Source organism: Mandrillus leucophaeus, unplaced genomic scaffold (assembly GCF_000951045.1).
Source record: "Mandrillus leucophaeus isolate KB7577 unplaced genomic scaffold, Mleu.le_1.0 Scaffold276, whole genome shotgun sequence".
In the NCBI taxonomy this organism is placed as follows: domain Eukaryota; kingdom Metazoa; phylum Chordata; class Mammalia; order Primates; family Cercopithecidae; genus Mandrillus; species Mandrillus leucophaeus.
In genome coordinates this window covers 2,505,408-2,521,918 of record NW_012102876.1, presented here as the reverse complement: position 1 = coordinate 2,521,918, position 16,511 = coordinate 2,505,408, and the positions used below count along the sequence as shown (strand labels likewise).

Sequence of the window (16,511 nt, the reverse complement as noted above, 5' to 3'; positions counted from 1 at the left end):
CTTAATCTAATTCTTTGGGAGGCATTTTGACCTAATAGAAAGAGCATGGGTTTTAGAGTCAGGCAGACCTAAATTTGAGTCCAGCTCTGCTACTTTCAGCTGTGTTACTATGGAAAATTATTTACCCTCATGCGCGTAAGTTTTTTTCTGTCTACAATGAAACAATAATGCATACATTGTGTGGTTGTAGGAAAATCAAGATGCTTATAGTAGCACTGGGTAAATTGCACATATTACTATCATTACTAAGAATAATAGCAAATTCTTGTATAGTGCTTACAATGTCCAAGGTGTGGTTTTAAGAGGCACACATACAATATACACGTATACATAAATATGCATTTAATCCTTAAATCCTAACTATGAGTTAGGTACTATTATTATCCCTGTTTTACATATGAGGAAGCCAAAATGTACAAAGGGGTTAGATAGCTTGCCAGAGTCACTCAGTTAGTAAATGAAGGAGTTAGAACATAAATCAGGCAGTCTGGCTTCAGAACTTTCCCTCTTACCCGTGTCGCTGTAGATCCTTTATTTATTATTGTGTAATCATTTTTTTGTCATTTAGTTTTCTGCACATTAATGAGTTTTACTAGTTGATTATTTTGGAAGGGAACTTACTTTGGAAAAGTACTCAAAGTCACATTTATAGGCTGTCAGAATAATGCTGGCCAGTGATTCAAAACTAATTTCATTCAGCTGTTTTCTCCAGAAAGGAAATAAAGAAATGCTTGTGAATAAGCACAGAGACCCAGAAGGTCTATCCTGTACATTAGCTAAATTTGTGTATTTGAAAAATGTTACATATCTTAGGTTAGGTAATGGATAACATTAGGGTATGTTTTTACTGTGTTGTGTCTATTAGACATTTGAAAACCTGTATGCTGTTTGCCTTTTAGTCATTAAACATTTCCACATTTGAATGTGTTTTCATTTGATTGTGAGACATTAAGATGTGAATTATGAGAGGAGTTACATTTAATGCTTTTGCCTCATTGGTAATGTTAGTTCATTTATTGTTTAGTTTCCTGTGAATTTATTCATCATAAAAATAATAATGAACCTAATTTTCTATTTGATACAGTCTAGTGGAAAGAATTCTAGAAGGATTTGAAATAATGATTGTAATCTCTGCGGTTTCAGATCTGGGGATTATCTCTTTAAGTAAAATATGAGACAGTGTATCTCGAAGAAAAGCATTCATGTGACTTGAATCTGCCATTGAATTTAGATCCTTTGCCACGTTAGCCTTTTCTGTTTTCCCATCCCACAAAAGATAAGTCAACTAAAATGAATTATTTTATAAACTATATTAATACTTGGTTTACTGTATTCTTTGTTTTACAGATTTGCTGTCATGAACCGAAAAGTCCTTGATGTTTTTGGTACTGGTGCATCTAAACACTTTCAGGATTTCATCCCCAGGTTGGATCCAAGATACACAACTGTAACACCAGAGTTGCCCACAGAGTTTTCTTGAAGATGACTGTAATTTATTAATGTGACTAAATGTTTCATTTTGAAGAGTTAATTATGTTGAACACAAAGGAGGGGGCCCAAGCTCGAACTTCAGTGTTATTTCAGTTAGAGATACTCTTTTCATTTGTGTTGTTTTTCTTATGAATCAGAAATTCAGAAGCTTTTTAGGAAGGCGTTGCTTAATAATTAAGCTTCCTCCATAGCCAGAATAAGATTCTGGGTCACTGTAGTGATTGACATTATTATATATTATTGATCAAATTATGTCCATAAGCAATATTATATAATCTATGTAGAAGTGTAATAGCAAAGAAGAGTACACTTAAAATTACTTTAAAAGATGTCTTTAGTTCATTCCAATATAATTCTTGATTAAAATTAGGATTATTTCTATGTTTTAGGATTTACAAAGGATCACGGGTACATGGATTTGGTCTGAATTTTTTTTTTAAGTTTGGAATTGGTATCTGTAGTAGTGGAATGTTATAGATTTGAAGTAACTCTCCACGGACAGTGCTGCTTTCGTGTAGAGCAATTTAATTGAAGTGGCCATTCTTACTTCAGGGATGCAAAGATGGGTCTCATACCATTTGGATAAATGTCGTGGTATCCATGCTTTTCTTTCAACTAATAACATCATCTCTCTTCATGACCAGTTAGTTGGGATATTTGGCAGCCTAGCAAACCTATGTACTAATGGCAGGTTAGGGGTAAATGGAAATGGACACATCCAACAGAGTTGAAATGTATGTTTTAATCTTTCACAGAAGTATTACACTTGAATATTTAAAAACAAAACTTTTTTTTTTTTTTTTTGAGACGGGGTCTTGCTCTGTCGTCCAGGCAGGAGTGCAGTGGTCGGATCACAGCTCACTGCAAGCTCCGCCTCCCGGGTTCACATCATTCTCCTGCCTCAGCCTCCCATGTAGCTGGGATTACAGTCGCCTGCCACCTTGCCCGGCTAGTTTTTTTTTTTTTTTTGTATTTTTTAGTAGAGACGGAGTTTCACGTTGTTAGCCAGGATGGTCTCGATCTCCTGACCTCGTGATCTGCCTGTCTCAGCCTCCCAAAGTGCTGGGATTATAGGCTTGAGCCACCACGCCCAGCCAAAAACAAAACTTTTAAACTTCCTATAGGTTTATTATGTTTGTTTTCATTTATATGGACATAATTCTTCATAGCTCAGTTTATATGCCATTGTTGTGTTAGAAGGGATCAAAATCCTATGGAACAAAGTAGTCTTGGCAAGTTGGCAGTTTGTGTCCTCTCAGCTGTTTAACTTATGTAATGGATGTTTTGCACCTGAAAACACTATAAAAACCCAATGTTTGTTTAAAAAGTCCATTTTGTCACTAATTGGATTCAGGTTCTCCAGCCTTCTTCTTGAATATCATTGTCACCATTTTTACTGTTAGAATAAAGAGGTGACACCACAAAGTCCTGCTGATAATGAGAGTAGTTCAGGACAGCTGTGATTGAAATATGGTCACTATTTACAGTTTTTGGGAAAAGTTATACTTTTCTATGTTAATAAAAAGCTGAAGTGGTCTACAGTTAATGTAACATGTAGGGATGATGATATTTTTAAAATACATTTTGTTGCTAAAAACTTTTTAGGCCATTGCAAATTATGCAGTAGAACTTGTGTTGCAAAAGGAATTATAACCCACACTTTAAAAATGCTTAATCCCCCATATTCAATTTCATCAAGCCTTGTATACTTCTTAAATGTAATTCAATCCTTGGTTGTTATGGCAAATAGAAACCCAACAAAAAGACAGACTTGGGTACCATGGTAACAGAGCCACTTTATCATTTGGTCAAAATTTGGCATTATGATTAGCCTTTTAGAATCGACAATGCTGTTTAGAATTGGCAATGCTGTTAAAAGATCATTTTGGTTTCAGACTTCAAAGTTGATTAATAAATTTAATCTTAACTTTTTATTCACTGGAATCAAAATGATGATTGGTACTGTGTTTACTGTTTAAAATGAAGCACCGAGAGAGCACTGCTAACTGCACCTCATTTTCTTTATCCAGAAATTGTGCTTATATATTTTCCTGTCAGGTTAAAAAAGATGTTTTAATTCATAAATTATTGTTTTCATTGACACTAAAAGACTGTGATATTGAAAGACGAATTATGAAATTTGCTGAGATTGTTTAGTAAAATTTTGCTGGTCAAAAAGGTGTATTTCTACAATTTACTTTTTCATTTTTATAAATTGCAGTCATTTTTCAAATTTTATATAAAATGTAAAATGAAATAGCTATCATGAAGCAGAACACAATGATGAATGTATAGGTTGAGTGAATAGTTAACCAATTTGCAGTGGTGGATTGAGAAGTCCAGTTTGATTTCATTGGGACAGACTGCAAAGTATAGTTGTTTGAGCAAACACAAAGACACTTTGTGTTTTTGAAGACAATCAGAATGATTACCTTTCTACCTCTAACTAATCAGGTATTGATTGACAACTTTTTGGCATTATAAATAAAGTAAAATAGATCTCTGCATTCCAAAACATGTTTTTTAGTTTATTTATATCCTGAAGAAATGGTAAGTTTTCACTGGAACTGATTACAGTAAACAATACTATGTCCCCTTAATCTTTCTGACATTTTTATGTAGATAAAGATGGAAAAACAGTGCATTTGGGGCAGTGGTATTATGGTCATTTCATTGCTATTTTCTGTTTTAATAAAATCCTAGAACTAGTACCAACCGAGTAAAGATTGAGTTTGCAAGATAACAGATTGTCTCAAATCTATTCAATTCTCAGCAGTTTTTCACCAAATAATTTCAAGATCCATTTTATTACGCATTTTTGAAGTAACGCCTTTGGTTCAGTTATATTTTCTCATAAATTCTGCATTTGCTTCTGTAACTTTTTTCTTGAACTATAAGCATAGTCATCACTCAGTTGATATCTAGTTTATTTTTTGCCTTCATTTGTTGTTTAGTCAGTTGTTATTTAATTTAGAATGTTATCTTTTTTTGGCTCTCAGATTTTATAATGAACTTTTATTAGAATGAACATCTATTTTTTTGATGGAATCCAAACTGAACAAATGTCACACAGTATTTTCTTGTGCTCGAGTGTTCATCTCCTTGTAGATTGTATCTAGGCTAACACTTCATTTAGTTGTTAATGCTGACAGAATTGTTTCCTGGTTATATTTTATTATATCCGTGAGCTTCTGCGTGCTCTACATTTCATAGGTAGTGAAAAGCAATGTCCTTTACTCTCAAGGAGCTTCGTCCGCTTGCCTGTGTCACAACCTCTCCCTTGGTGCTAATTAGGAAGCTTCTTGTGGGGCTGAAGGGAAATGATCACTGGAGCAATGACCCAAATGTTGTTTTGGAGCAGATAAATTATTAACCCAGAGATTCCTTAAATTCTCCATGTGATTTAATTTTTATTTTTTAAGATGGGGTCTAGCTCCATTGCCCGGGTTGGAGTACAGTGGCGCAGTCGTAGCTCATTAAAACCTCAAATTCCTTGGCTCAAGCAATTTTTTCCCTTCAGTCTCTAATAGCTGGGACAACAGACATGTGCCACCATGCCTGGCTAATATTTAATTTTTTTTTTTTTTTTTTTCTGTAGAAACAAGGTGTTGCTATGTTGTCCAGGCTGCTCTTGAACTCCTGACCTCAAGTGACCCTCTTGGCTTGGCCTCCCAAAACTCTGGGATTCCAAGTGTGAGCCACAGTACTAGCCGTATTTTTATTTGTATGAGTAATAAGTAGTTTGACACAGCAACGAAGTTGTCCTTTATTTCCCAAAGGCAAAAGTATACATTTCTTGCTAAGATATCTTATAAACATTCTCTCTCCTAATAACTCCTCGTAATCATTTTCACATAGTCATACTTCACTCAGCTGAAACCGAGTGGCCAAGAAAAAAATACAAGAAAAGGAATAAGAAGTGAATATTTTCTTTAGGGCTGCGCTTTGAATGTGGTGAGTAATAAGGTTACCTTCATTGTGGAGGTGATGTTTACAGTTGCCTCCAGCCCTTTACTGTTGGTGCTGAAGCCACTGTTGGTGCCAGCTCTATAATTTCTTCTTGAGGAATTAACAAAGAAAGGAATGTCAAGGACTGAGATGACCCTGAGATTGGGGTGCTGTCTTGGATTCTACGGTTGCTGCGTAGTACTGTGTTGCTGTTTAAAGTCGTAACCTCAGGTGACTTTGTAATAGCCCTGTAGTTGCAAAACGGGTGACTACAAAGAAATGAAACTGACTCTAGTGTGTGACTTCTGGAAACAGAAGTGGAGCAGTAAGTTGGCCATGATGTAGCTTGTGTCCTAGGACTGCAGCAGGGTAGTGAGTGAACGGCCTTAAGCTTACAGCTTGAATAAGAATGTGTGCTATTTTACACACAGAGAAAAATGATTGACTTTTGGTTGGAGGAAAGAATTTATATCTGGGCTTTTGGAAATGATTCTGTTGCTGTTTTATGTGGGCTCTCTCTCTCTCACTGCCCCCTCCCCCCACCACCTTGTCCATTCTCTGCTTGCTGCTGTTACTTTATGTTAACTATTCTCCTTGGACTTCATTGCAACCTTTTATGCCAGCCGTTGAAGTGAGGGGCTCTGAAGAGATCATAACGGTGATAACAATGGAGTAAACATTTCCAGGGACGCTGATTTTTTTATATGCTCTGCATTTCTTAGGCAGAATGATGTAGAAGATAATTGCACAGATATGGAAGGAGATTTTTCTCTGTATGTGAAGCCTTTAAATCCAGAACAATTAATTTCTTCTCTTCTTACAACCCCGTAACATCACTTGACTCTGGAATTTCCTATTTTCTTTTACTTTCTCCATTTTTTTTCCATCTGCCCCTCCTACAAATGTGTTTTATGTGAAATAATGTGTATTGAGTTTTATTGTTTCTCCCCGCAGACCTGAAAATCCCAGTGTATTACCACAGACACATATACCATCTGGTCAACAACAGGGACATCAAGGCCAAGTGCAGTTTACGCTTCTTTCTTTAGCTCACAAACTACTATAGCTTGCCTGTTCAGTTTTTTTTTTAAATGTTCAGTTTTGTGCCATACTCTCCCCCATCCCCAGCCTGCTGCCTCCTCAGAGCATAACATTCTAATCTTGTCAGACTGTGGGTAATAGGATGTTCCCTGGTCTTGGCATAGAGGCCATAGGCATACAACATGCTTTTATCTGCCTTGCTTAGACTCAGCATCCCTTTCTGTCTTGAGAGGTTCAGGCTTCCACAAAGTAGACCTGTAGACCTATGTTGGCTGAGGTCACCCTTGCATTACTACTTTCCTCCATCTCTGAACTAGCACCAGTTAATTTTCGAAGTCTAGTTCTTCAACGTCTGTTAAACTTTTTCCAGTAGTTAATTAATCTCTTAAATTAATTTTCTTTTCAGATTATTTTTGGTCACCTAAGAGGACCCTGAAGCTCTAGTACCAAAGGCTGAAGTACATCCTGTGGTTGGTCATTATGGTATTGGATGCCAAAAGCAATGGGAGAGAAGAGACTATAAACACATTTCAAGCCTTATCTCTTTTCTCCTATTCCTTTCTTTACCTTCCCTGACCCGTGCTTTCCTGCCATATCTTTGCTATGTATTTCTTCATGTTGAGTTCTCAAGGGAAAAAACAGAAGTACTTGTTTTTCTATTTATTTCAGGGAAAATTGAAGGTAAATAATATCTGCAAAACTTCGGGAAGAAATTCAGCTGCATCTGAGTCTGAGTCTGCAGTTTTTGAGAGCCTCTCAATGCTCAGGAATAGCACCAAGACTCTCTTCAGAACCAAAAGGTCAGGATAAATGAATCTATGAAACTAGAGGCGTAATTGAATCATCTGAGGACCTTTTTTTTTTTTCTTTTTCTTTTTTTCCTCACTAGAACTCTTCCTATAACTTGGATTAAAATTCAAAAATGGGATTGCAGTCATTGTTAATTGCTCAACTAGTGACAGTTTTTCCTTGCTGAGGGAATACTGATGTTGTTTAAGACAGTTACATGCCTAGCCCTAGGGATGAATCGTAATTGTTCTAGGCCTTTCATGTCATTCCTTTCTTCTTGTCCAGATACTTTTCCAACCAGCCTTTACTCAGGGGTGTTCACGTTACCTTGTTTTGACCAATAAAGTGTAATGGAAAATGTGGGAAACACTTGGGAAAATCTTTCCTCTCTGCTTAAAGGAAAGTTCTTTTTAGCTCTTTTTCTCTTGTTCAAGGTGTTAGTATTAGTCAATAGGGTCTAAATCTGTGGCAGCAATCTTGCAGGCATGAGGTGAAAAGTAGAAAGATGAAAAACTAGCACGTTAAAGATGCCAGGTCAGAAAAATGGAAAGAACCTGCTTCCGTGAGCCACTGAATGGGTGCCAATAACCATACGCATTTGAGCATTTTCAGAAAATAAACGTCTGTTTCTTAAAGTTCTGTATCAGTCAGGGTTTCCCAGAGAGGCAGAACAATAGGGATCAAGAGATACACAGAGAGAGATAAGAGAGGGTTGGAGAGAGACACACAGAGAGATATGAAAGGCGGTTAAGGGAGTTGGCTCATGTGATTGTGGAGGCTGAGAAATCCCACCACAGGCCATTCGTAACCTGGAGACCTTGGGATGCTGGTGGTCTGGCTCAGTATAATTCCAAAAGCCTTGGAACCAGGGAAACTGATGGTGTAATTGATGGTGTAATTCTCAGTCCGAGGCTGAATTCTCAAGCCTGAGAACCTGGGCGTGGGGTAGGGGAGTGATAGTTTAAGTCCTGGAGTCCCAAGGTTAGAGAGTCTGGGGTCCTAATGTCCAAGGGCAGTTGGAGAAGAGTGTATCCCTGCTGCAGGGGGGAGAGAAGCCAATTTTCTTTTCTTCTGTTTTTATCCTACCCAGGCCTCCAGTGGATTGGAGGTGCCTGCCCATGTTGACGGCAGATCTTCTCTGCCTAGTCCACTCTAACTCATATGCCAGTCGCCTCTGAAAACACCTTCACAGACACACCCCAAAACAATGCCTTACCAGTTCTCTAGATATTCCTTAATCCAGTCAAGTTGACACCTAAAATTAATCATCACAGCCTTTATGGCTTTATTAGCCAAGAATTCTGTTACTTTCAGCTGAAAACATTTCTAATAGACATATTCCAATTCTGTATAGATCAGACCTGAGTTTCATTTCCCATTATATCCTTCTCTCTCTTGATTTAGAATTCTCTTTTTCTCCACTCCGCTATTTTCTGTATTCAGTATTCTAAAATACTGTCAATCTCATCTTTGAAGGTTTTGCTCATCTTTAAAACATCTTAGTTGATTATGTTTTATGTGTTGTTTAATTAAGGAATGAATTTACTTATTTTTATTTCAGTAGCTTTTGGGGTACAGGTGGGTTTTGGTTGCATGGATGAATTGTATAGTGGTGAAGTCTGAGATTTTAGTGTACCTGTCACCAGAATAGTGTGCACTGTACCCAATATATAGTTTTTATTCCTCCCCCTTCTGAGTCTCCATGGTCCATTATATCACTCTGTATACCCTTGTGTATCTACAGCTTAGCTTTCACTTACAATTGAGAACATACAGTATTTGGTTATCCATTCCTGAGTTACTTTACTTAGAATAATGGCCTCCAGCTCCATCCAAGATGCTGCAAAAGACATTATTTCATCTTTTCTTTTTTATGGCTGAGTAGTATTCCATGGTGCATATATACCACATTTTCTTTATCCACTTACTGGTCAGTGGGCACTTTGGTTGATTCCATATCTTTGCAATTGTGAACTGTGTTACGATAAAAATATGCGTATGAGTGTCTTTTTTGGTAGATCTCCTTTTAGTTCTTTAAGACACCTCCATACTGTTGTCTATAGAGGTTGCACTAATTTACATTCCCACCAGCAGTGTATAAGTGAGACAGGGTCTCTGTCACCCAGGTTGGAGTGCAGTGGCATGATCATGGCTCACTGCAACCTTGACGTCCCAGGCTTAAGTAATCCTTCCACCTAAGCTTCCGTAGTAGCTGGGACTACAGGCACATGCCACCATGTCTGACTAATTTTTGTTTTTGTTTTTTGTAGAGACAAGGGGCTCACTGTGTTGCCTAGGCTGGTCTTGAACTGTTGGGATCAAGTAGTCCTCCATCCAGAGCCTCCCAAAGTGCTCCAATTATAGGCATGAGCCACTGTGCCTGGCGTAATAAGTGTCATTTTTAAAACATCAGCTTATTAACTACATAGAAATAAATCTAAAAAGATTCTGCAAAAAAAAAACAAAAAACAAAAAACATCCTTTAAACGTGTTTAAGTAGATAGAATATCTGAAATTCTGGATTTTTCAGTCACTTCATTATTATGCTGTGGCAGCCAACTAATCCTTAACTTCAGCTGGATGAAATAAACTTCCTAAATACAGCTTCATTGCAGATTCCAAATTCTATGTTATCTTCTGTCATTTGCCTTTTAACACTTCACTTTAGGATTAAGATGGCTATATGAATGGCATTTTAAGTTTCAGATCTTCTTTGTATCTTCTCTCAAAGAAAGTTTTCCCATTCACACAGTTCTTTCCCGTCGCTGTGGCATTCAAAGAAAGCTCCAGATGGATCTGCCTGAGTAAATATGTCTGTCCCCCACAACCACAAATAAGTAGGAAGACTCCAAATGGACAAATACCACCAGACTGGGTGTATTTGTGAATCTCAGAAGCTAATTTCTCTACCAGCTGAGTTGTGGGAATGGGTTCTTGGTAAACAGGATAGTATTGCTGAGCTAGCTTTTGAACTCTGTGCACAAGCACTCTGTAATCTGCACCCATTGCCACTATACACCAAACCTGTATGTTCGATAATTAGTTCCACTCTGTGTACACTTTGCTCATCATACAGAATAGAATTCTGCTCTTCTCAGTTGCTAATACCATGCCATTTGCTGCTTTAACTCCCACTGAAAGGGCTTCTCCAGCTAGAGCAGCCAAAGCCTATTCAATAGGGACAAATTTACTAGACAGGCCCAATGTAGTCGGTGAAAAGCTGTAACTATGATCCTCCATCTTTATCCAGATAACCCTTTTCTCATCTTTTATCTCTGTCTTAGTGCAGCAGTTCACTCATACCCCAAATAAAGCACATTTCATTTGATTTTGATTAGCTGTGTATTCATCTGTTGCTCTTTTTAGGTGGTGGTATATATTTGAAGAGCAAAGACTACAGCTTATCCTCTATCTAAGTGTATGTCAGGCCTTTATATAGGGAGTGGAGTTAGGATGGGAGGTGGTGTTCTCAGCAGCTGCTTGTTGGATGCCTGCTAACTTTATGGAGTCTGCAGACCAAAAATTCACACTTAATTGTCCCTATAAAAGTCTGGAAAATATTATTCTTACAAATGATTTTGTAAATACTGCAGGAAATTGGCTCCTACTACCATCCCAGCAGCTATTGAAGCCAGTTTGGCTTCAGGTCCTAGACAAATGATTTGTCATCTGTTTCGTTTGTTTGTTTTCTTTCCTGATGGAGCTGGAATTCTGGATTGTTCCCCACTTTAAAAACTTCCAAATCCAAACCAGAAGTAGACAGGGCAGGATACAAGGCTCCCCATTCGCACTTAGTTTCACAGAGTAAAAAAATCACAGGCAGTTTGCCCAGAATTACATTTTATGTCTGGCTTTTCAATAGCATATTATGGTAAAAAAAATTTGCTGTTGTTGTTTTTCTGTAACAGATGGGGTCTTAAGATATTTGAGACAGGAAAAGGGTGGGAATTACTCTTACCAATGTAGGTATGGCTCTAACAAATAGCTTCCGATACTCTTTTTTAGAGGAAAGAGAAGGAAACTAAAATTTAAGAGGTGTGCCTCTGATATGTGGTAAATTGTTTATATCTCACTCAATCCCCACACCTTATCAGGTAGGTATTATTAGTTCTGTTTTATCTGCTAGGGAACTGGGAATCAAAAAGTGTGGTAATTTACCCAAGGTAACAATACTGGAATTTGAACTCAGATCTCTCAAGAGTTGAAAGTTTAAAGCATCTTTACTTCCGTTAAAATTAATCATATAACACTGAAATACAAACCCTTGCCTCCCAAAGTGGTTGATGTTTACTTTCAGCTTAACTAAAAGAATAGAAACAAGATTTACCTTTTCATCTGAAACAACTAAAAGACCTGACAATATTATATGTAATAAAACAATAGTTTTCAGACACTAGTCATGAAGCAGTGAAGGGCAACAATCCTGAAAGAAGGAACACAAATGAGTTGAGTTTTATGATTCCCCTAGCTGATATCTGGAGAGAGATTCCAGATTGCAGCCTAAGGAAAGAGAACTAAGAGAGAAACCAGAGATTATTCTCTGAGTTGAGGAAACAGAGGTGGGAGTCCAGAAGAGGCCAAAGTAGATGAAGTTCATAAGGCAGAGTACAAAAGAGGAGAGAGCTGCACAGAAAAAAAGGCTTGCAGATCTCAGGAGGGTCCCCCTTGAGACATGAGCTCAGTACTTCAGCATGCATGGGAAAATTACCAAGGTTGGAGAAAGAACCACCTGAAAGGAGCAGAGGGAGCAATCATTGGAGTTCACACAAGGAAGCGAGTAGTTTGTGTTCCTGCAAGCCAGAGTAGGACAATTCATTTTACAAAGGGCGCTGGATAGAGTAGTCAGGAAAATAGAGCCTCATAAGGGAGCAAAATTAACCCTAGACTAAAGGCTGGTCTCATCTTACCTACTGAAGCTTTAAGCCTCAGTTTCCAGCCAGGAGCAGTGGCTTACTTACACCTGTAATCCCAGCACTTTGGGAGGCCGAAGTGGGCGGATCACTGGATCAGGAGATCGAGACCATCCTGGCTAACAGGGTGAAACCCTGTTTCTTCTAAAAATACAAAAAATTAGTCGGGCGTGGTGGCTGGTCCCTGTAGTCCCAGCTACTCGGGAGGCTGAGGCAGGAGAATGGCATGAACCCAGGAGGTGGAACTTGCAGTGAGCCGAGATTGTGCCACTGTACTCCAGCCTGGGCGACAGAGCGAGACTCCGTCTCAGAGAAAAAAAAAAAAAAAAAAAGCCTCATTTTCCAAATAACTGTCTCCTAGAACAAAGTAAAAAAACAAACAAACAAACAAAAAAACCCAGAATATATATCCTGCAAGAGGAAGGAAAAAGTGATAGAATCAGAAATGACACAAATAATAGAATAACTGCAAAAGAACATCATAGCTATATGCCATATGGTTAAGAAAGTAGAGGCCAGTTTAACATATTAAGTAGAAATATAGAAGATATAAAAAGGACCAGAAAAAAACTTGTAAGAGATAAAAATACAATGCATTAAAAAATATTGTTTGTTATTTTTTAATCCATTTAGAAGATAATTGATTTCCTAAAGCAAAAATAATAACAGTTTATAACACATGTCACAAGAAAACAATCACACAAAGTTAAGGATTCAGCAAATGGAATTATACCATTGTAAGTTTCTTACGTGCTATGAAGTAAGTACATTACTTGAAGGAAAACTGCATTAAGTTACAGATGCATAATATAAACCCTAATTTCTTTCCCCCACAAACAAAATTATAGCTAATAAGCCAACAAAGGAATTACAGTGGAATCATTAAACACAATTTAGTTAGTTGAAAAGAAGGGAGAAAAAGAAGGTGGTGAAGAGAGAACAAAGAGACAAAAACATATGAGACAAAAATAAAATGGAAAAATCCCCAAATATTTGGAAATGACATGATTCTAATGAAGAAATGAAAATAAGTTAAGGCCGGGTGTGGTGGTTTACGCTTGCAATCCCAGCACTTTTGGAGGGCGAGGAGGGTGGGTCGTTTGAGGTCAGGAGATTGAGACCAGACTGGCCAACATGGTGAAACCCTATCTCTACTAAAAATACAAGAAAATGAGCCTGGTGTGGCGGTGTGCACCTGTAATCCCAGCTACTCAGGAGGCTGAGGCACGAGAATCACTTCAACCTAAGAGGCAGAGGTTGCAATGAGCTGAGATCATACCACTGCACTCCAGCCTGGGGTAACAGAGTGATACCCTGCCCCATTCTTCCTCTCAAGAAAAAGGAGTTAAAAAGTAGATTGACCAGAATGAAAATAAAAATATGATATGTTGACATTTATTTGATACAAATAATGCAATCTTTAAGTTTTCTTAAAGGAAAACTTACAACACTAGTTCTCTATATTAAAATAGAAGAAAATTTTAAAATTGGTCATCTCAACTTCTATCTTAAGAAACTAGGGAAGAAAGCAAATTAAACCCAAAATAAACAGAAAAAGAGGTAATAATGATAAAATCAGAAGTCAGAAAAATTTTAAAAAAGGAAAAACAATGGAGAAAAGCTAATAAAACCACAAGTTTGTTCTTTGGGAAAAATCAATAAAATTGATAAACCTCTAGCCAAACAGATTGGAGGGAGAAAAAAAGAGAGAAGGCATAGGAATATTAGGAATAAAGACAGGTGACATCACTACAGATTCTTCAGAAATTAAAAGTATAATCAGTTACCATTAAAAACAACTTTATGCCAATAAATTGGGCAAGTTAGATGAAATGGACAGATACCTTGAAAGACACTACAGTGGTTTGAATGTGTCTTCCAAAGTTCATGTGTTGGAAACTTGATATCCAATGCAGAAATGTTGGACAGTGGCACCTTTAAGAGGTGTTTACATCATGAGAGATGTGTCTTTATAAATGGATTAATCCCATTATTGCAGAAATGGTTTTGTTATCATGGGAGGGGGTCATTATGAAAAGACAATTTTGCTGGGCACGGTGGCTCACACTTTTAATCCCAGCACTTTGGGAGGCCGAGGCGGGTGGATCTTGAAGTCAGGAGATCGAAAGCATCCTGGCTAACACGGTGAAACCCCATCTCTACTAAAAAATTCCAAAAAAATTAGCTGGGCGTGGTAATGGGTGCCTGTAGTCCCAGCTACCTGGGAGGCTGAGACAGGAGAATGGCATGAACCTGGGAGGCGGAGCTTTCAGTGAGCCGAGATTGCGCCACTGCACTCCAGCCTGGGCGACAGAGCAAGACTCCGTCTCAAAAAACAAAAACCAAAAACAAAAAAAGACAATTTTGGCCCCTTCTTGTTTTCTCCTACCCTCTTTTGCCCTTCTGCCATGGAATGACACACAGCAAGAAGGCCCTCACCAGATGCTAGCACATCAATCTTGATTTCCCAGCCTCCAGAACCATTAGTCAATAAATTCTTGTTTATTATAAATTACCCAGTCTGTGTATTTGTTATAGCAGCACAAAACAGCCCAAGACATGTACAAACTAACAAATTTCATGACGAACTAGATAATGTGAACAACGCTGTATTAAAGACATGATACTTTTAGTTAAACAAAATGTTAACTTTTGTTTTGTTTAGTCAAACAAAACTCTAGGCCCAGCTGGGTTCACTGATGAGTCCTACAAAACATCTAAGGGGGAAAAAAAAAAACACCAATTCTACACACTATTCCAGAAAATAATGAGGAGGGAAGACTTGTCATCTCAATGTATGAGGCCAGTATTTATCTGATACCAAAACTAGACAAGGAAATTATAAGAAAAAACAATTAAAGCCCACTGTTCATCCTGACCATAAAGAAAAAATTCTCAACAAAATTTTAGCAAACCGAACAATAAATAAAAAGGGTAATATAATGTGACCAAGTGAAGTTATCTCAGGAACTCAAGGTTGGAAATCAATCAGTTGAAAAATCAATCATTGCAATCCATTATATTTACAAACTGAAAAAACAAAAACCATATGATTATCTCAGTGGAACCAGGAAAAGCATATGGTGAAACTCAACGTTGATTTCTCATAACTTTCAGCAAACTAGGAATAGAAGGGAATTTCCTCAAATGAGGAATATAAAGGACTTTCTAATAAAGAGCATCAATGAAAACTCTATGGTGAATGTCATACTTAACTGTGAAAGACCAAATGCTTTTCCTCTAAGATTATCAACAAGGCAAGAATGCCTGATCTTACAACTATTTAGCCTTGCACTAGAGGTTCTAGTCATTGCACTAAGGCATGAAGAAGGAATAAACCCATTCAAATTGGAAAGCAAGAAGTAATTCTCCTTTCATGAAATTTTTAAATATTTATTTATTTATTTATTTATTTATATTTTGAGATAGACTCTCACTCTGTTGCCCAGGCTGGAGTGCAGTGGCGCGATCTTGGCTCACCACAACCTCTGCCTCCCAGGTTCAACAATTCTCCTGCCTCAGCCTCCTGAGTAGCTGGGACTACAGATGCGTTCCACCATGCCTGGCTAATTTTTTTATTTTTAGTAGAGACGGGGTTTTACAGTGTTAGCCAAGATGGTCTCAATCTCCTGACCTTGTGATCCACCTGCCTCAGCCCCCCAAAGTGCTGGGATTACAGGCATGAGCCACCACACCAGCCTTAATTTTTAAATTTTTATTAATTTTTTGAGTCTCCCTGTCATACAGGCTGGAGTGCAGTGGTGCAATCGTGGCTCACTGCAGCATCAACCTTCCAGGCTCAAGTGATCTTCCTGCCTCAGCCTCCGAAATACCAAGTAGGTGGGACTACAGGTGTGCACCACCACACCCAGCTTTTTTTTTTTTTTTTTTTTTTTTTTGAGAGAGACATTCCCACTATGTTGCCTAAGCTGGCTTTGAACTCCTGGGCTCAAGTGATCCTCCCATCTTGGCCTCCCAAAGTGCTGGGATTAAAGGTGTGAGCCACCATGCCTGGGGTAACTCTGCCTTTAATGGCAGACAACATAATCGTTGTCTGCCATTAAATAGACATCCTAAATTAATAGGATTAGAAAGTCCTATGAAATCTGCAAAACTGCTAAAATTGATGAGTGAATTTTGCAAAATAATTCTAAAATGTATATAGAAATGGAAAAGGTATAAAGTAGCCAAAATTACTTCATAAAAGAACAAAGTGAAGGGATGTATGTTACCTGATTTGAAGGCTTATTATGAAGCTATCATAAGCAAGACATCCTAGTATTGGTGTAAAATTAGACATATAGATCAATGGAACATCATAGTAACTTGAGA

General features: G+C 37.8%; 1 protein-coding gene and 1 pseudogene across 1 annotated transcript in view; one reads left to right on the top strand and one right to left on the bottom strand.

Moving 5' to 3' along the window:
• TMEM135 (transmembrane protein 135) overlaps nt 1–2,271 on the top strand; it is a 276,833-nt gene extending 274,562 nt beyond the window's left edge. Inside the window, exon 14 of the mRNA XM_011984902.1 lies at nt 1,348–2,271. Coding sequence (XP_011840292.1) covers nt 1,348–1,480 — 133 coding nt within the window. The 3' untranslated portion in view covers nt 1,481–2,271. The remainder of the gene's footprint in view (nt 1–1,347) is intronic.
• A 7,539-nt stretch (nt 2,272–9,810) lies between these two features.
• Nucleotides 9,811–10,509, bottom strand: LOC105543157 (annotated as a pseudogene).
• Nucleotides 10,510–16,511: the final 6,002 nt, after the last annotated feature.